General features: G+C 42.7%; 1 protein-coding gene across 1 annotated transcript; it reads right to left on the bottom strand.

The window, feature by feature from the left end:
• Positions 1 to 584: 584 nt before the first annotated feature.
• On the bottom strand, positions 585 to 19,853 carry HAS2 (hyaluronan synthase 2). The gene is made up of 4 exons (XM_063418703.1): positions 19,714 to 19,853; positions 10,213 to 10,839; positions 5,656 to 5,757; positions 585 to 3,569 (listed from the first exon to the last, which is right to left on the bottom strand). Exons 2-4 carry the CDS (start codon positions 10,837 to 10,839, stop codon positions 2,637 to 2,639), a joined length of 1,662 nt encoding a protein of 553 aa, XP_063274773.1. The 5' UTR covers positions 19,714 to 19,853; the 3' UTR covers positions 585 to 2,636.
• Between the last annotated feature and the right edge of the window lie 385 nt (positions 19,854 to 20,238).

The following is a 20,238-nucleotide window of genomic DNA, read 5'->3' as shown; positions in this document are numbered from 1 at the left end:
GCTGAGGAAGATGTCTCCTAAGTGACTGACCTGTGGCAAGCCTGTGTGAGATTTCACTTTGCCCCGTGTCCCTGCAGCAGCCGCTGCTGTCCATGACCTTCAGTGACAGAAAATAGCTGCACTTCAGCTGTGCCAGGGCAAAGGGGGCTTGACAAACAGCAGTAATGAGAAGCAGAAGACTATGGACCTGTCCTCCTCTGCGTCCCAAGCTATGGAGGGTGATATGTTCCAGTGGGCACAAGGGCTGGGAAACATCAGCTCCTATGTAAAGTACTGAAGTACTTTGGCCATAAACTTCAAAGTGCTTCCCAAAAGGAAGCTGGATTGCTATTCCCGTTTTGTAAATCAGGAAGCTGAGGAAAAAGGGAAGGAAGTGTTTTGACTGAATTGATCTAGCAGCTGCTGGCCTCAGAGCAGGGACCAGCCCCGGCTCCCTCAGGCATGCACTGCACTCCACGGGTGCTCCATGGCAAACTCCCTCTTGGAAATCAGGCTGGTGACATGAGAACAACAAACTGCGCAGTTCTGTGGCTTCAAAGTACAAGTGCTGGTGAGAAATACCATGAATTAGTCATAATCTTATCAAAAATATTTTATTTATGAAAGTAACAATTATACTATACAACCTATATTGGAAATACATTGAATAATTGCTAGAATAAATACAGGCAATTAATTCAATCTTTTTATAGAATGAGAAGATTTATTTGACATTTGAATGTTAACCCAAGCTTTAACTTACATCATAAATAGTTAAAAGGCATAGTCAAGTTTTTTTGATTTTTACCGTTTCTCTTGCTTTCTTTTAATACTGTTCTATTTTGTAATCAACATGAATCAACTCTCCAATCATTAACATAATATTAGTATGACTTTCAAGCAATCATGTACCTCAAGATAATCAGACAGTAAGGTAGTGTGTGTGCAGTTCATTCTACAGCAGAATCTATTCATGTCTGCATAAAAAAGAGAAGCTGAAAATGCTTCAAAGTTCTTTAAGCATCATATGCCGATTTCTGCTTTACCACAGTGCTTTTAATACCAGAATCTAAAAAGGGCAGCTGGTCTTTCTGTTGCTCTTTATAAAGTATATTAGGGCTCAATGCCACATTCCTTTGGCTGGTGAAGGACTGCAGAATTTAGTCCTGAATATTATTTCTCAAAACCATGGTCCAAAATAAATGACCAAGACTGATTATTAGGCACCAAGGAAGTGATGCATTTGCTAAGGCTTGATGTTTTCTGATAAAAAGATTGGCTTGTTTTCTGGTAGATATGCTGTAGTTAAAAACAAGTTATTGGGCTCAGTACTGGGGTCTGTATTACACTGGATGTCAGAGAAAGTGATGTGTTTATTTTCTGTAAACTGTATGAAGGGCTCTGTGGAAGTTTTATAGTACAACACACACATTTTGAAAGTGTTGATAAGTTTTTCCTTCCATTTTGTTTTAAAAAGAAACCTGAACTATTTGCTTGGTACTAGCAGATTATGAACAACTATGACCATCAGTGAATTCAATAGCAGTTTCAGGTGCCCAATATTTTTCCAGATCACAAGTTTTTGACTGCTCAGGTCCCATATAAAATCGGTGGGAGGCTTTCCATAGCAATGTCTTTTCCAGTGGCATGGAGGCCTGCCTTGCCTTCTGGTTTATTGTGCATGCCAGGGATATTAAGTTCTCAACAGAGAAGCAAATTTCCCTTTTACAATGTTATCAAAACAAAAACCCCAAATTGCACATATCTACCCCTTTGGCCTTTTTTTATGCACAAATATGCTTGTATGCAAAACCTAACACTTTTGGGCCTTTCCTAATAAATGTCTTAAAAGAGCACATTTAAATGCTTTTTCACAGAAATAACCATTCATTAGTTGCAAAAATGCAGAGAGACTTTTTATTCTTTCTGTTGTGAACAATATAATTTCAGCAGAAATTTGGGGGGAGAATGTATGATTTTTTTGTCCCCAAATATATTTTAAAAGGTGAAAGAACAAAATGTCAGGGAGGCAGCTTTTTTTGGCAGATAGTAAAATATAAAATATGTGATTTAAAAAAAAAGTTGGCTTAAAAATACACACACACAAATAATACAATAATATAAAAATACAGCTCAGCCAATGGCCTCTTAAAATTTACCTTTGGCATTACATTTGGCAGCCTAAAACAAAAGACCCTTCCTATAAACAGAACTATAAAAAAAGAGAAGTTCATAAATTAGGTTGCAAGGGGTTGTACAGTCCTTTTCTTGATTTTCCAAACTCCCTTTCTTTCTGTCCACACACATAAGCATGACCAGTGAGGTATATAGAACGTAACACTGTCAGGCATATGCACAATAAAAAAGTGCATAAACATAGAAGTTCTCCCCTTTTCTTGTGAACAGGTCGTAACTGTGTGGTTTGCGTCCTTCCCCCCTTAGAAACAAAAAAATCTGGTGCTTTTTTTGTTTTGTTTTTTCTCTTTTTTTTTTTTTTTTCTCCTTACTTTGGCAGGATGAAAATGAACCCAGAGGAATATACGTGTCCTATTCCCAGCAGCAGTGATCCATTTCCCTTGGCAACATATGTCTGATGCCACAGATACTACAAGGTCGTTGGGTTGCTTTACAACTCTGGGTAACTTCCCACGGAAACATCATACGTCTAGCACCATGTCGTAGTGTTGTTGCTCTTTCTTCCGCCTGCCACATTTGTTGATAAGAACCATGTACAAAGTCAAAAGCAAAACCCAGTAACATGCATAGAGTATTGTGCCAATGATGAGAACTGTCTGTTTTGACTCAGAAAATGGCTTTTTTGATTCCTTGTAAATAGTGAAAATTACACCACCTAGGAGGATTGTAAACCAAATGGAGACTGGAATGAGTCCTATAAAATTAACTACAATGGTTTTCCTTCCTGACGTGCCCCACCCTGCTTTGTTTATCGTGGCAATTGCAAACATCTTTGCTGGCAGTAAACTTGACATGTACAACACTGAGTAGAGTGACATGAAAACCATGACAATGTTGCCCCTAAGGAAGCTGGCAAAGGAAGACTTTATCAGGCCAACTAACTGAACTGTCAACAGGAAGAGGAGAATGTTCCAGATTTTTCCCCTGTAGAAGAGCTGAATGACTGTGGCAATAAGGAAGAAAGGAAAGAATCCAGTGATTACGGCTTCATAGGTCATCCACAAATGGTGCTTGTGGAACCACATGGCATTATAAAGCCACTCTCTAAAGTAGGATTTGCTCCAGCGGGTCTGCTGATTCAGCCACCTGAGATACTCTATCGGTGTTTCCGTAAGGCACTTGGATCTAGCTGTGTATTTTGTTGCATAGCCCAGACTTAGCACTCTGTTAGTTAGATGCCTGTCATCTCCGAAGCTGCACTGGGAGCCCATAAACTCTTGATTGTACCAGTCTTCCACAAATTCATGGAGTAAGGAGTTCCTGTACATTCCCAGAGGTCCGCTGATGCACTGCACACAGCCAAAGTAGGACTGACAGGCTCTTTCAATGTTAAATGCCATCCAGTATCTCACGCTGCTCAGAAAGGAGATCCAGGAATCATATTTGTTCAAAATCTGCAAAATAAAAAAAGTTTTCCCTTTAGATGAGCTTTTAAAACAGAAAATGTGCACATTGGATCAATAAGGAGCTTGCTGAGACTAGAGCACCATTAGATGAAATGTGGTGGGAACCTCACTTATGTATCCAAGTCATGGCAAATCCAGGAGCTATGCAAACAATTCAGCCAGGACATTGACAGGAAGGGTGAGATGAAACCTCCAAATGTCTGTTTCACTGAGAGGTTCTTTTTCTCCTTGCAACCTTTCTTATTCTCTACCAAGAAATTTCCTTATTTACTGTGCCATTCTTCCTTTCCTTTTGCCCCTGTTAAAGGCCTACTGGATTTAGACTTTCCCAAGAGGAGTTGGTGAGTTCATGGCCTCCTGCTGCTTTTCTGCCCATGCTCATCTTTGGGACTCACAGGACTCCTTCCAGCCCTCCCATAACTATGCTGGAGCATGAGAAAAGCTGAGCACATGCTCTTTGCTCTACATTTTTGGTATCATAAGGCTGATCCTAGAGATTTAACCCTGAACTGTGTCCCCATATCCAGCATTAGGTCCTCTGAGGAACGACCTCTTCCTGTTACCTTGTTCTAAGACATATGGTGATACTCCAGTAGAGTTTTCCTCAGGCCCACATAAATATTTCAGTCTTTCTCTTCTGCACAACCCAACTGCACAACCAGCCTGAACACTCAGTGGATGCATAAGCACGTGCAGATGTACAAGTCTGTGGCTTCACATCCAGGTTCTCAACACATGCCCTGTGCCAGAGGATGTGACAAGTGTGTGTATCTTTGGCCTTCTACAACTATAAAGCATTGCCCTGCAACTAGAAAAAAAATAGTCTTTTGCTCTGATGGTCCTAATCTCTGTCAGTTTTAATTTCAGGACATTAGAAGCAGCAGGGCTTCAGGATAGGCTCAAGCCTGGCCCAAATGTATTTGGTGTATATTGAAAAATGAACTGGGAAAAAAAAAAGCCTGTAGCCTTCATTCTGTCACCTTTCCTTACAGAGGACACACGTCCTTCCCAGTGCAGATGCTTATGAACCTTCAGTGTCATAGATGAACCTGTACTCACACATGCCTGGAATTTCACATATGTAGGCTGTGTACTCCTGGTTTGTGGTCAGTCTAGAGCTCCAAAGTTATTCAGGTTTCTGTGGGTATCTTAATTTCTGGAGTTATGAGTCACATGCCTGAAATACCTCTGACTACTTGGGCGTTCATTAGCAATTTCTTGCTCATTTACATGGCTCTTTCTCCTCTGTCTCACATAAAAAGCCCAGCTGAATATGGGGGACTGATCTTAAGGCCAACTGAAATATTCATACACATTTCTCTTTATAAATTACAGTGGAAGTAGTTGTGTCAAAAGGAACCAACAGCCTTTTGCTGTAGTAATCAGCCAGACTCAGTAATGCTGAAAATCCTAACATACACTGAGCTGGTCTGACTTGGAAGTTTTCTCTTGCTCTGCCTGACAGAGATGGGAGACCCAGCAACACAGAGTGCACAGTACACAGCATTTCAAAATTACTTTTATTTCTAACAATTTTGGCTGCCAGTAGTAATATAATTGAAGTGCTTGAGGTTGCTGGACAAGGCTTTGGGAGATCTGTTCTCAACTCCCTGCTCCCCTATAGCTTTTCTTTTGTACCTTGAGCACGTAGCTATACCCAGAGACTCAAGGACAGCTATACCCAGAGACACAACAGTCCTGACAGTGCTCCCCTTTTCACATAGAGGGGGCAGAATATTATTTGTTTGCTTGCTATGGATGTTGAAACCATACAGTGCTCACATCCAAGAAGAGTTTCCATTTAATGGAAAAGAAGGTTAAGGTATGATGAGATCATCTATAATGGGATCACATATTATATATATATGCATATATATAATATATATGCATATATATAATATGTGATATTATACATAAATTATTATAAAATAGACATAATATTATAAAATATTATACATAAATAAATGTGTATATACACGTAAATTATATTTAATGTTATTTCAGGAAGAGAAACCTGTTGCAATGCAAATTGTTGCTGAAACACCTCTGTTAATCTGAAAATTGTTGTACTCACCTGCACATCACCTCCAACTCCTCCAACCATTGGATCTTCTTCTAAAACTTTTACCATCTCCACTGATGAGGCTGGATCAAGCATTGTATCTGAATCACAGACCTACAAGTAAGAAAAAAACAAGAAAAAAAAATGGGTTAAGGAGTGCGCTACAGAAGAAAATAAAAATCCTGCAAGTGGTTATAATGACTCTAAGTGCATATTCTCCTGAATGCAATTAAATCTGACTTTGAAGTCTGGACTGATATTTCTGTTAAAGGTCACTTGTACCAGGCAGCAAGGCGTAGAGCTGCACAAAATACAGAGCTTGTTAAGGCTGTGCACACAAATAGTCCTCTGTATCAGCTCCATTTGTTTTACTGGCACACTGGACTGGCTTTCTCGAGTAAGATATGGGGCACTGCAGAGTAAGACAGTGTTTGTGGGCATGCAGCAGATTCCTGTTGTGCTCAGACAGAATTTCCCTGCATCAGCTGCATGGTTGGAGCACCCTGGTTAAATGTTTCCCACTGCCATATGGGGGAAGGAGCAAAGAGTTAAATATCAGGCACTTGTTATTGAAAAGAAAAAAAAGTGAAGTAGGAGTCTGGGAAGAAACCTGAAAGTTCTTTCACTCACAGAAGGCTTTAGCAATTCATGTAAAATATGTATCTTATATTTCAGAACAAACTCATTTTTAATTTTAGATGCATGATGTGTTATTAGTAGTGCAGGGATTTGACATTTGATGTAGAGAAATTATTTGCTATTTTTCTCTGGCATTGTTATTAAAAAAACCCGTAAGGCCAGAAGGCGTGAGTCCCGAAGTTCAGTACTCCAAAAGAGCAAGGCAGAAGTAGATGACACACAAGGCATTTCAGCTACACAAACACTCCTAGTCAACTAAACACTGTGTACATTAGGAAATTGGCTTTCCCCTGGAGAGTAGGAGGAGGGCTCAGACAGGCTGGCTGGTCTGTGAGACAGCTGGCATTGCTTTCGTTTGCTCTGAGGAGAATGACTTGGGCTGCAGCCTGTTTAAAACAAGAGGGTGTCTCCTGCTTGCAGTTGCTGCAGCTGAAAGAACTGGCCACATCGTGTGTGAACTCATTTCACAGACACCCAGGAACTGGAGCAGAGACTGTCCCAGAAACACCCCTCTGACTGGCTGAATCACACCCTACAAATTCTCAAACTGCCTCCAGTTTGTCCCCTTATTGCATTTCTGTGACTTCAGATGGGGTCAGTAGGAGCAATTCAGTAGCGCCACATAAACAGCACATTAAGACAGATTCTGCTGAGGCTTTGTAAATGGGTGTCCTAATTTTGGTGTCCTTTCATGCAAACTTTCAATTCAACCTAAGCCCTCTCACTCCAGGGGAGAGGTAACCTTTATGTCTGCTCTGTGAAGGGGGAGGAGAGCGTTGGCGCTCTGCTCTGGACCAGACTCAAGAGGAGATGTTACCCGGGACAGTTGGACTGCATAGCTTGGGGTGCAGCTGGGACTGTGCCAGCATGCTGCCCTCCATGCTCACTCAGAGGGGCCAAGAGGAGAAAGGTGATGAAAGCTCTCATAGCTCTGTCAGGAGAAAAGCCACAAGCATCTCCAGCTCCCACTAACTTGATGTATCCATCTCCTCTCCTCAATGGTCTCATCCCACGGTATCTTTGTCACTTGGCCAAGGTGTGACTCCAGCTTTAGTGAAAAGCTGTCACCAGTGGCAGCACTGGGTGATAGGGAGCAAAACAATTCTGCTGAAGAGGGGAAACAATGCCTATACTTTTACCTGGGTCTTCCTGGACAAACCTGTTGCTAAATGTTTTGCACAGGGAATCTGTAGTTTCCCAGGGTGTTCAGGCAGTGACAGGCATGCCATTTATTGTGGCGATAAGATCAGCTGCTTCCTGGCCCTTCTGCTTTCCCCCAGCACCTGTCACTTGAGCAGCTCCCCATCAGATGTATTTGGCAGAAAGGCCTGCCCATGAGCCACATCACTAATATATTAGAGATGAAGAATCCTGAAAACACTGGATTTTTTAACAAAATACCATCACATGTCCTTGGCATGCCAGCACAGTGGGTATGTCTGGGTTTCTGGAACAAATCTAACAAGCCATCATTTTCCATCTGGATGAGGCTTTTGCAGGTGAACAGAGGACACAGAGAAAAACAGTCACTTAGGAACCCAAATAAACACTGACACCTGCCTAGCCAGGGTGTGCCCAGGACAGCCCAAGAGATAATTTGCCATCTTTCCACATAAGGAACAAGTGACCCAAACATCACTGCCTTGGGTCACAGAGTTACACAGAAGGAACCGCTGACCTTAGGGAGCTACTCTGTTACGTGCTATAAGCAGTGACAGTTTATCCCAGCTGCTCTGAGTTCAGACTGCACTGGGATGTCCACACGGGCACCTCCATCAAGCCAAGATGAATTGCACCCTGGTTACCTCACAACTCTGCACTGATAATACCTGCCAGCATAACTCCTCCACCTGATTACTTGCACACTCATAAACTCTTCTAGAATGGAAACAAGCCTTCACAGCAGTTTTCAGTACTTAATGAGACACCACTAATGAGTAACAGTTCATTATCTGCACTGGTCTGACTTTTTATGATTACCTGTTCATAATTCAAGAGTGTCTTGTAAGAACTGTAAGGCCTACAATTTTGGGGGTGGGCAGTCCTTTTAAGTGCTTAATCCTTGATGCAGACTGCTTAACCCTTGAAATATTGGACAAGCCCAACCCAGGGCTTGTTTAAAGTAATTTACCCTAGGTCATCCCAAAGGACCATTTGAAATATCTCAACCTTTATTAATTCATAAAACAGAGCCACATTTTAGCTGCATATTTTTATGACTCTGCAGTAGCCAGGATCACCAAGGGGCTGCATTTCTACTACAGACGTAACTGTAGATGTGACTGTGGCATCAGTCACTACTCCAGACTGTGCTCACAGCAGCACCAGTCCCTGACGAATTCATTAGAACTTCGGAGCCAGGTCAGGAATGTTAACTGAACAGAAATCTCTCTTCTGTTTTCTGAGTTTGTGCTATGACTGTTGAAATAGAAACACTTTTTCCAGGTTCCCTGAAAAACACAAGAGCTGAATTGAGGGAGGAAACTTGCAATGAATCTGCTTCCTCTCTGCCTTCTTTCTCCACAATCTGGTATGTCTGTGTGAAGTGATTATAAACCCATGTTAATAAAGAAAATCAGCATTTTTATCCCGTCATAGTTCTTCACAGCACAAAACCAAAGCACAAACAATAGAGAGCTTAAGCCCATTGTTTTGAAAGAATAAATCAGTTTCAGTTTGGGAAGTGGCAGAGGACGGGTTTTAAATCTTGGCTTTACTCTCCTAGCTCCAATAACAGAGCGGTTCCTGGCACTCTTCAGTTTCTGTGCACTCACTGCTCTCAGCACTGCTACTGGCAGCCTCTCCAGTCCCTGGGACACTGCACGTGGATGCTGTGCTGTGCAGAGCATGCACACACACCCACCCAAGGCTGGGCACAGGCCCCAGAAACACATGTGGCTCAGCCATGCAGCTGCCCTGAGCCAGCAGAGCACCTCGTGGCGAGCTGCTGCTCCACTGCAGGAGACTGCTGGATGCTCTGAGTGTGGGAGAAGCTGGGAAGAACTGAGGGTGGTTCCTTAGGAAAATCCTCTCCTATTCACTGGGATTAGTCAAATGAGCTTTCTTGGCCTAGATTTCTAAGGAAGGATCCAGTGTCCAGCCAGAGTATCTGATCCCACCCACCTTCCCCCACACATGACCCCTTCCCCTTCCCACAGTCAGCAGGGCTGTTTGCAGGAGCGAGGAGTGCTTCTATGTAAGTAAAGCAAAAACAGACCATCTTTCAGAGGATCCAAGGCAGCTGGAAAGAAATGGGCCTCTGCTGCTTTGGAAACCGGGAGAGAGGACCCAGCCTAATTCATTTTTAAGTGAGTAGTGTGTCATAAGGGCCTTAAAGGCCAAGTTGCAGTGAGTGAGGTAATGCAGCTGTAAGTGATGAAGCAAAACTCCTTCAGGCTTTAGCTGAAGAAATTTTCTTTCAAATCTACACATTGACCCTTTTACTGAATACTCCACATGGCCTTCAAAGCCTTTAAAATACATCCCCATCTTTTTTACAGACTCCAAGATATTCCCTGGTGAGACCAAATTCCTGTCTGTGTCTTCATATATGGGGCCGCTAACAAACTCACAAAATACTGCCTTACCCAAGACCTTCACCTACAGGACTGGAGATGGGGCTTTCAGGAAGTCACTGGCTTTGTCCAAAGGAAAATCATTTGAATGAGGGGGCAGTACTGAAGACAGGGGAAGGATTTCAGATTTCTCCAGTAGCTGGTGCACAGATTTAAAACAGTCACAGTTAGACTGGCCATTTTAAAAGGTAGCAAAATACCCTTTTAACGGTCAAGCTGTTTCCAAACAGACTGAAAGGAGCACTGTGTTCATCAGGGACTAGGATGGCCTCTAACATGCTGCACAAAATATACAAAAGCTGCTTTCTTTCAAAGTGTGTTTGAATTGGCACTGACCTGGTGCTCTAATACCTACCTGTACATAATCCACGCTTCTCCCCAGTGCTTTGAATGCTGTGTACATTACTTCTCTTTTTCCACCCCATTTCTGCATGATGCAAACACTTTTGTTGGACAGGACCAGCTGAGATACGTGTTGCATGCTCTCTCTGTGAGACTCCTCTGTCTCACCCGGACCTTTGTCGTGGAAGTTATTACTCCAGATATAAGTGGCACAACTGTCCCTACCCATGATTTCAGTGAAAATGTCCATCATGTAAACGTCATCTTCTGAGTTCCCATCAATGACCATAACAACTTTAATTCCAGGGTAGGTCAATCTTTTTACAGAAAGTAAACATTTTCTTAAGTAGTCAGGATCCTCTTGATAGGCAGCAATACAAAGGGCAACTGTTTTGTTCAGTTTGATTGGAGTCTCTAGCGACCGTTTCATTTTCCTGTGCTCTAGGTAGGCAAACAGGCTTTGGATGATGAGATGTGATGCCAGGATAGCACCATAGAGTCCAAAGGAGAAGTAGTAGTTGTCTGTTTGGATGAACTGGTAGCCCACAATGTAAGCAGCGGTGATTCCCAGCAGGAGGGACACCCCAAAGAGTGTGGTTCCAAGTATTCTCAGGATACATATAAACCTCTCACAATACATCTGCAAAAAAGCAGAGAAACCATTAGCAGAGCCACCACTTGCTGATATAAGGCTTCATAAGGGGTGCACGTGGCTGCAACACAGATCTCAGCATCAACAGATACACCCTGAGCTTCTGGCTCACACACTCACTGCCTCCCTTTGCTCAACTGAACATTCTTTGTAGTACTTCCTGCATGTAAAGTATGACCCAAACAGATTTCATGTAGCAGAGATGTTTTCTGCTATTCACAGTGCCCTCACAGAAGGTACTATTTTTATCAGGGTCTTATTTTGGCAGCCTGGGCTGGTTGGATAAGACACTGTCATATTATCCTAAGGAGGTTGGAGAAGGGGTTTTTGGGCCACCACTCGCTTCATATAGTCACAGGAGAGTGGAACAGCTGAATGTCTGGGCAGCCTCTCCTCATCCCCCATCCATGTCACGACTGCATCCCACCCTGGATTGTTTCTGTCGCTTAGTTATGTTTGCAAAAATATTGGAAAGACATACTTAAAACAGATGCCTGAATGTATTTATAATTTTTTAAACAGATGTCTGACTATATTAATAATTTATATTTATATAATCAGACATCTGCTTTAAAAGATCTTCTCAATACCATTGCAAAAATGTATTACTCATATAGTTGTGTACAGTTATACATGCACACGTGAGCATGTGTGTATAGGGGCTAAAGCTTAGCTGAGATTAAGTCTGTGGCAAAAATATGCATAAATTTAACACAGCCAACACTCCACCCTGGACTCAGAAATTCACTAGGACATCAGCTGATTCTGACCATTTCTACATATTTAGGTTACCTGGCTGTAAAAGCTTCTAATCTAAACTCTGGGCTATGGAGCAACTGGCTGGCATGGAGGGTGTTCTGGCATTCTCAAAACAAACAGTATGGGCAGGGAGGCAGGTGGAATCTATTGGTACCTAAATGCCTTTTCTGACAATCACACTACCCACTTTATGCAACAGCTTTCTCAGAATTGTAAGAAGTTAATGACATTTTCTGTCAATAGATGCATTTTATGTGAAGGACATAAAATAGATAATGTCTGTTTAAGGCTAACCCAGCAATGTGTTGCAAGTCAATAAAGCTCATGCTTGAATATTTTGCTGAATTGGGTCCTCTCAGAGTAATAGATTTAATATTTGTGTTTTCTTGCTATTACTCATATTTTCCCTGCTGCTATCATATCACTCATCTGCTGCTCATGTTTGTTGGGCCAAACCTGAAGTTGGAACATCTTCAAAGTTCTTTACATCATATATGTTTTTAACTCTTCCGTGAAAAATTACTACCAAGATGCAGCAGCATAGCTGTCATCAACTATATATAGGTCTGAAAAGTTACATGCTTGGAAGAAAAAAGTCAGCACAGAATCACTTACAACATAAAAATAAACTAGGCAAGCATGAAGTTTGAGGTTACAAAGACTTTGTCTTTTTCCACTGGGTATTTAGGGTCTTAAATTTCAAGACAGGAGGAAGCCTCTTAAATGTATATTTGGAGGCACTGTTAAAGAAATTGGACCCTATCTCTTGGACTTCCTTGAATACTTAAGGCTGGGCTCTGACAGGTGCTGTAATCATCCACCAGCAAAAGGGACCCTCCCTGTTCTGGCCTGTCTGAAAATCAGACAGGGGTCATACAGATGCCTAATAAAAGACAACTTATGCTTACCACCACTGTAGGTGAAACTCAGAGCCCAAAACAGACTTGCTTTAGAAAACAGATTAAGTAATGGATCCCCTCTAGATTACCTCAAAGCAAAAGAGCTTGTGTGTTTACTAACAAGTATGCAAGTCCCTCAAGTATGCAAAATGTCACAAACATCAAGGTAAATGTCTCATTAATGGTGCACTTGTACTCTGCTTTCTCATTTGGGGTCCTAAAATCTGCTTACATTAATAATTATATGGCTGAACTAAACAGGATTTACATTAAGATCTGGAGTGGCTACATTTGAATGACTATATACTGTAGCAGGCATCTTTTACATTGATTTGCTATTGTTTTGCTCTACCTGTGAAGTGCTTCTGCACAAAAGAAAAAAAACCACTAATTCTTTGATTTTGTTATTACAGTACAGATCCTCTCCACTGCAAAAATCCAGTCTTTCAAGACCAAGAAATTAATTTCTGGTGTTAATAAAACATTTCTTTTTTCCTTTCACTGTCAACCTTAGGAAAATAAACAGTGTTTTGATCTAAATTCCTGGCTTTCATCAAAGAAACTTTCCCCTTTGTATGTGCAATTGAGGGGTTTATGTATAGTCTTTTAATTGACTAAATCTCAGGGGAACTGGAAAAGTTGCTCAATATTCTCAAGATTTAACACAAGGTATTGATAGCTTGCCCAGCAGAAATTATCTTTATCAACTTTAACAGGCCCAAACAATTGCAAACAAGCCAAAAACTCTCCACCCATCTCCAATAATTAAGCCAAGAAGTTAAAAGGAAATGATGCTTGTACAAGTCTGGGACCAAAAATGAACTGCTGAGTCAAATACTAATACTGAGGCTAGGCAGCAGCTGCATCAGAGACTTTCAGATCAGACAGTGCTGTTAAGAGCATCTAGCCTGGCCTGACACAGTGAAATGTAATCATTCTATCCTCCAATTTGGGCACCTAAATCCCTTACAGGCACCTTCACCTAACCCCATGGTGCTGAACTCAGTATGAGTTTTACACAGCCTCTGGCAAGCAGACCCAAGGTTTGCATGCACAAGGTGAGTGTATGGAGAGAGCCTTCAAAGTCTACTGCTGAGCAATTTGTTGTCATGATGTTGCAGCTCTTTCCTTTTGGGGATGGAGCTGAGCAGTGCTCACCAGCCCTTCTAGTGGAACTGAAATGTAAAATCCTACCTAAGCTAAATCCTAATGCTGTGTAGGCTGCTGCTGATTCACAAAGCAGTGCCAAGTAGATATGTGCCTTGTAGTGACTGCACAGTAGCAGGCAAGGAGTGCCTTTCTTTGGAGGCTGCTATGGAAAAGCATGACCAAGAAATGAGCACTTGCACCTACTTGACATCAGAGTGCACCTGGTGAACTGTTTGGCATTGTGTCTCTTGGCATCCTGATAAAGCCAAATATATATACAAAAAGAGTATTTCTTCTTTGGGATGAAGGTGAATTTACATTGTTATTAACAAATGGAATAACTAAAAGTTGTAGTATTCTAATAATGCTTTCATGAAAAACATCAGGTTAATAAATGACTGATACCTACAAGATACATCAAATGATTGGGGTATTATTAACTGTAGCACTAAAGATCACATTCCTTTCTCAGACTGAATAATGCCTTAGATCTCAAATTAGAAGAACATAGCAAAATAGGCTTCAGTTTTCTCTATTCTGAAAAATATTTAGGCTAGCATTTACTGTAGCTATGGTACATAGATCTAACTTTTATAAGATCTAGACACTTGACTGAAATTCAGCAGGTTCTTATGTCCTGTTTTGAACTGAGTCTTTACTCAGCAAAGAACATTGGTGGCTTCCATAGTAAAGTACTAATTTTTCCACCTCCAAAATCCTGTGGCAAAGTTTATCCACATGGCTATTAATCAGCTTTCATGCATCTCTGAGAACAACAGGGCCTGAAGATAGTTCATCCCTTTACAAAGTCAGGAGGCAAAGAGAAAGAAAAAGCTTATTTTGTTACTAATACTGAATGGGGCAAATAGTAATCCAGAAAATGAACATGCACTGATGCCAGAAGGTATCAATATTATCTGCAGCCTGTTCAATTCTGCACCCCCTGTTGTGTAGCTCCTACGAGGACAAAGGAAGCAATCAGGTGGTGCCTGGCATCTACTGATATAGGACATGGAACTAGTGACAGGGGTCAAACTGAAGGCAGGTTTGCTTGTAACACATGGGATGCATGTCACTACATCACCTCTTTCAGAAATATCCTCTCATGTGCAACACTTAAACATTGTCACATAGTAATTCTGGATAGATTTTCCTCAGAAGATTAAAAACCAAAAGAGGGAGACACAAAAAGTTTGTACCTAACTAATGTAATGATTTGGAATGTTGTTTGAAAGAATTAGCACTTATTAATTCCAAATATCTGAAGACATTTAGAAAAACACTAATCATGAGTTGCAAAAGCCAATATCTATCCAGGAGGCAGTAATGAAAGTTCAATCACAAACGTGCTCATTTTTGTCCCTCTACTGGGCCTGGCTGAGATGGAATTATTTTTTCCATCGCCCTCCAAGTGCTTTACTTTGTATTGGTAGCTGGGAAGGTGTTGGTAACACAGCAGTGCTTTGGCTACTGCTGAGCAGTGCTCCCACAGCATCCAGGACGTCTCTCCAACATTTTCTCCCACATCAATATGCAATGGTGGGCAAGGTCCTGGGAGGGAATATAACCAGGACAGCTGACCCAAACTCACCAAAGGGATATTCCATACCATATGACATCTGCTCAGATACAAAAGCTAAAAGGAGGAAGGGGAAGCATTTGTTGTGACATTTGTTTTTCAGTACTGAAGCCCTACTTCCTGGGAAGTGGCTGAATATCACCTGCTGATGAGAAGTAGAGGATAAATCTTTTGTTTTCCTTTGCTTCATGCAGTCTTTGTTTTATTAAGTTGTCTCTATCTCATACTCCTAACACACTAGGAGTTATCCCCTCTTTATTTTCTGCATCTACATCCTGCTGAGGATGAGAGTGATAGAGCAGCTGGGAGGGCACCATGCAGCCAGCCAGGGTCAACCCACCACAGTCCTCTTCACTTTCATAGGTTACAAAGAGTTGTGCCTCTCTCTAGACATCTAGGGCTGTGGTCACATAGCAAATACTGCAATACCACACGAACAGATCTGCAAAGAGGAACACTTAATGCTGACAGCCTAACTCCACCCTCCATACATTTTTGTGCTTTACTCTGAACTAAGTATAGTGAGACCCAATGGACTAAAAACCCAAAAAGTGTCCTCCAGAGGTTCACATAGCAATTCGTTTCATTCAAGAGGAATCTAATTTGGGTGTCCAGTTATTGCTTTGCAATAGAAACTCAAACAATTTAATTGAAGGGGGGACACTTGTAGCAGCAGCTTCAATAGCACCTACTCATTGAAAATAAATTGATAATACAAATCAACCTCAGAGTATAAGATCTGCAGATCAGATTTGTCTGGAACCTTTGAGGAAACCAGAAGTGCTGAGCACAGAAAACCTTTGAAAACATCTCATTTTTATATGCCTATATGGAAGCTGAATTCTTGAATATCTATTCAGCCATAGTGCTGAGGCTTTGAATTCAGCAAAGCATGTAAGTGTCATTAAAGATAAGTGTGCACTTAGGTATTTTGCTGAAGAGGGAAATCAGTGGATAATTTTTCTCGCAGTTCTGTAGTAAAGGCACAAAAAATCTTCCTCTGAAAAGCTGCTATTTCTGGGACACTTGAGATAAAAATGCAGGTATATTTTAGACAAATTTATTGTAGAGATTAACCTCCCTTATGAAGGTTGTTGGCTATGTCAATACTTTACTGCTTTTCTTACATTAGGCAATCCAAGAGTGGATCAGGGCCTAGACAATTTGAATTTGCTTCCTAGTGTTGTCATTCACTGTTGGGTGACCTTAGATAAGTGAATTCACCTCTTTCTGTCACAGCTTCCTCACCTGTAAAATGGGAATCATGATCACGCAAGAAATTTTTGGAGGTCTATAAAACCCTTCATAAGGCTTAGGCTACTCTTTTTAGTGCTGTATGAGATCCACCTGTTCTCCAGTTCCATATAACTGCTTTTAGTCAAAAAACTCCAACAAAACCCAACACACTCCTTGCTATTTTCCTTGCCTATATTCACCTGAAGGTAGTCTGTGGGGATTTGTCTGTAGCAAATGTACAACTAACTCAGCAGGATGCCTGAGATCAGTGAGGTGGGCACCATAAAAGCCCAGCACACACAGCTTTAAGTTCATACAGCCACCAAGGGCTGTTTTGCACACAACCAAAGGAAGAATGTAATCTTTATAAGCCTTAATACCCACTTCCTTACTTATGAGAATAATAGCACTGACTGCCACAGAGCAGCTGCCTCAGTGACACGAGTGTGTCTGAGTGCATGTGTGAGTGCCTGCACACACTGTATCTGGGCCTGTACACACAGTCCCTGGGAGTACATGGTGTTTGAGGCTCACAATCTCTCAGACAATATTTAGATTCCTTATTAGCCTTATTTTGGTGGCAAATGAAATCATGTATCATTGGAGGTCAAATGATTCTAGGTACATATTAATCACAAGCATAAGATAGCTGTCCAGACTCTCTCTTCTATTCTACAGCCTGCAGAGAGGAAAGTGAAAAGTTATGCTCCATCTGTACACCTTTATTACAGCACAATTACCATATCTGGAACTTTTGGTTATTTATAACTTCCAGATTTCGTTATGCTATTGATCTTCTGGAAAGGGCTCACATAAGACTAAAGTTATCTCTGAGGTTAAATTAAAAGTAAACAAGATTACTGATGAAGGCAAACTTTATCTGTATGCACAGACCTTCATCAGCAAATCAAGAATCTCCTATTTGTTCAGTGTATGTTTCCCACTAAACTGCCGAAATTCAATCTCTTACAGGTTTGAGTAACCAGTATGGAATGAATTCTATGGCTGCAGGTTGGTAGGTTGGATTTGACCCTAATGTACACAATAATAAACTAGTTGTTAAATTTAAAAAAAAAGAAAAAAAATTAAAACCAACCAAAAAGTTCCCCAGACAAATGCTCCAAGAAACAAAACAAGAAGTAAATCATGTTTGTACTCTGATATTTTGGATTGTGGTTAAACAAAAAATCTAGTTTAGAAATGTTTTCTGGTTGCTGGTTATAAAGTCCATGGATGCTTTTGGCACAAACCTATTTCATGCTTTAATCCAGCAAATAAACAATTATCTGGGGTACACAGCTTACTATCTTGTAATTTGTTTTTAAAGCACAGGTCACACCTTGTTTGACTAAGTCCCACTACACTGAAAGAAGGAATACTTTGCTGCTCTATACACTAATCTTGAATAGCAAAAAATGAAGCTAATGTGCTTTCATGCTACAAATACGAAGAGTTGAGTTTTTTCCTAGTGAACTTGCCTGGTAAACTCCACTGAATCCAATAGAGCTGTTCTTCCTACTGGGAAAACCTTGACCTAGGTTTTTCTACACTTGGATGCAGGGTAAGAAGGATTTACTACCCTTATCTAGTCCTCAGAAGAACGCCCAAGGCACCCATGTTACACATAATGTGTGCTTTTAAAAAAGTGCATGGGTGCCAATGGAAAAATGATCCCGAAGGCAGAAGACTGTGCAGCCGAGCGAAACATGGAGCAGCAGCTATGGCCTAAGAGATGTGGGGTCACTGCACCTCTGCAGAATCACAGAACTCTTAGGGTTGGAAGAGACCTGTGAAGATCGTGGAGTCCAACTCCCCTGCCCAGGTTTGATCACCTAGAGCAGGTGACAAGAACGGGTCAGGTGGGTTTGGAATGTCTCCAGAGAGCGAGAGTCCCTGATCTCCCTTGGACAGCCTGTTTGTGCCCTGCCATCCTCAACGTGAAGAAGTTCTTCCTCCTGTTGAAATGAAACTTCTTGTATTTTAGTTTAAGGCCACTGCTCCCCGTCCTGTCTCTGGGCACCACTGAAAAGTAGTCTGGCACTGGAAAGTGGTCTGGCACCGAAAAGAGTCTGGCACAATCCTCTTGGCACCCGCCTTTGAGATATTTATATACATTAATGAGATCTCCTCTCCGTCTTCTCTAGACTAAGACAATGCCCATCAGAAGTGCGGTACTACAATGGGGTCCTGTCGGGACAGGGAAATGGGGTAAATTCTTTCCCAAGGGCCCACGCCCCCTTCTGCCAGCATCGCTGCGGAGTCTGGCGAGGCTCTGACGAGCTGGCTCTCGGCCGTGTCCGAGGGACACGAACCGGCTCCAAGAGGTGCCGGGCTGAGGGCTCTGCAGCCGGGCGGGAGGCGCCGGCCCGCACGGGCCGCGGGCTGCACACGGAGCGGGGGAACCCCGGCCCGGCGCCGCGGCCAACGGGGCGGAGCGGCGGCGTCACCGGGCGGGGCCGGGGATCCCCGCGCGGCCACGTCACGGGGCCCCGCCCGCGGGAGCGACCCGGGCCCGGCCGTGCCGGCGCTGCCATCGCCCCCCGCCGCCGCGGCCCCGGGGCGGCCCTGCCTCGGCCGGGGCGGGCCCGGCGCGGGGAGCTCCGGCAGCCCCCGCCCCGCGGCCCTCGGCTCCCGGCCCTCCCTCGGGAAGCCGCCCTGCCCTCCCTCCCGCGCTGCGCGGCGCCCGGGCGGCTCGGCAGCGCTGTCCGGGCGGGACGTCAGCCCCACGGCCGCCGCCTCGCCTGCCTGCCCTCAGCCCCAGCCCTCCCTCCGCTCCTGTCGCGTCCCCGCCCGGCCCTGGGTGCAAAGGCGAGGGGCGGCCGGACTGGGCTCTGAGCAGGTCTCGCCTTCCCCGCTGCGTTCGGCGGGGCGGCTGCCCAGCCTGTGCTCGATTTTATTCTAATTTCAGAGGGTTTATGGGGCCGTTGGCGCTTTTTTTTTTTTTTTTTTTTTTTTTTTTTTTTTTTTTTTGAATTTGGTTTCTTTTTTCCCAGCTCTTGGAGCTCAGCAATGTCTTAAACGGATTACACGGAGGAGGGGTTGAAGCTGAAAACCTCATTCATCCTCACGACGGTCCTATTCATTGCTGAAATAGGTGTAGCGTAGGAGCCGGTAAGATCCTCCCCCAGCCCCACTCGTATTTTGGGGATCTGTTCCAGCTTTCCTCCCTTGAATAGTGGGGATGGGAGGAGGGGGTCTTCTGCTCTTGAGCTGACAGAAGCATAACCATAAATCACCTACCTTGTTTGTCCTTCTGTCCTTTGGTCATAGAGGGGCTCCAGCCAACTGTGTGGTCTCACGTACCGTTGCTCCCGCTGAATAGTTTCCAAGTTTGAGGTAAAAGAACAAATCGCACTTTTCAGGGACTTATTGAGACGCTCAGAAATAAAAAAAATAATTAAAAATGAAAATAGTAAAAAAAAAATCGTGTAAGGCTATTCAGTCCTACTCATTTTCTCCCACGTGTTTTCACAATAATCGTGTATTTGTCTTTCTCTGCTTCAGTTTCTAGCTCAAAGTTGTGGGATTCTTTTCCCCAAATAATAGTAATAATAATATAATAATAATTAAAAAAAAGTTAGAAATAATAAATTAGGAGTTAGAGTCTCGTGGTCGAAGCTGAAGATCTTATTTCAAACCCGGCTAGCCAGGAGCTTGGAGAAGTTGCAAGGCAGCGTCTGAAAGTTTGAGAGATCAGCATCAGATAAAGTCTCTTTGGTGATACCTTGCTACCCGAGTAACTGTTTCAATGAGGTTTCTCAGCAG

Source organism: Prinia subflava, chromosome 1 (assembly GCF_021018805.1).
Source record: "Prinia subflava isolate CZ2003 ecotype Zambia chromosome 1, Cam_Psub_1.2, whole genome shotgun sequence".
Lineage (NCBI taxonomy): Eukaryota > Metazoa > Chordata > Aves > Passeriformes > Cisticolidae > Prinia > Prinia subflava.
The sequence above is the reverse complement of the archived record's forward strand: the minus strand, read 5'-3'. Positions and strand labels throughout refer to the sequence as shown.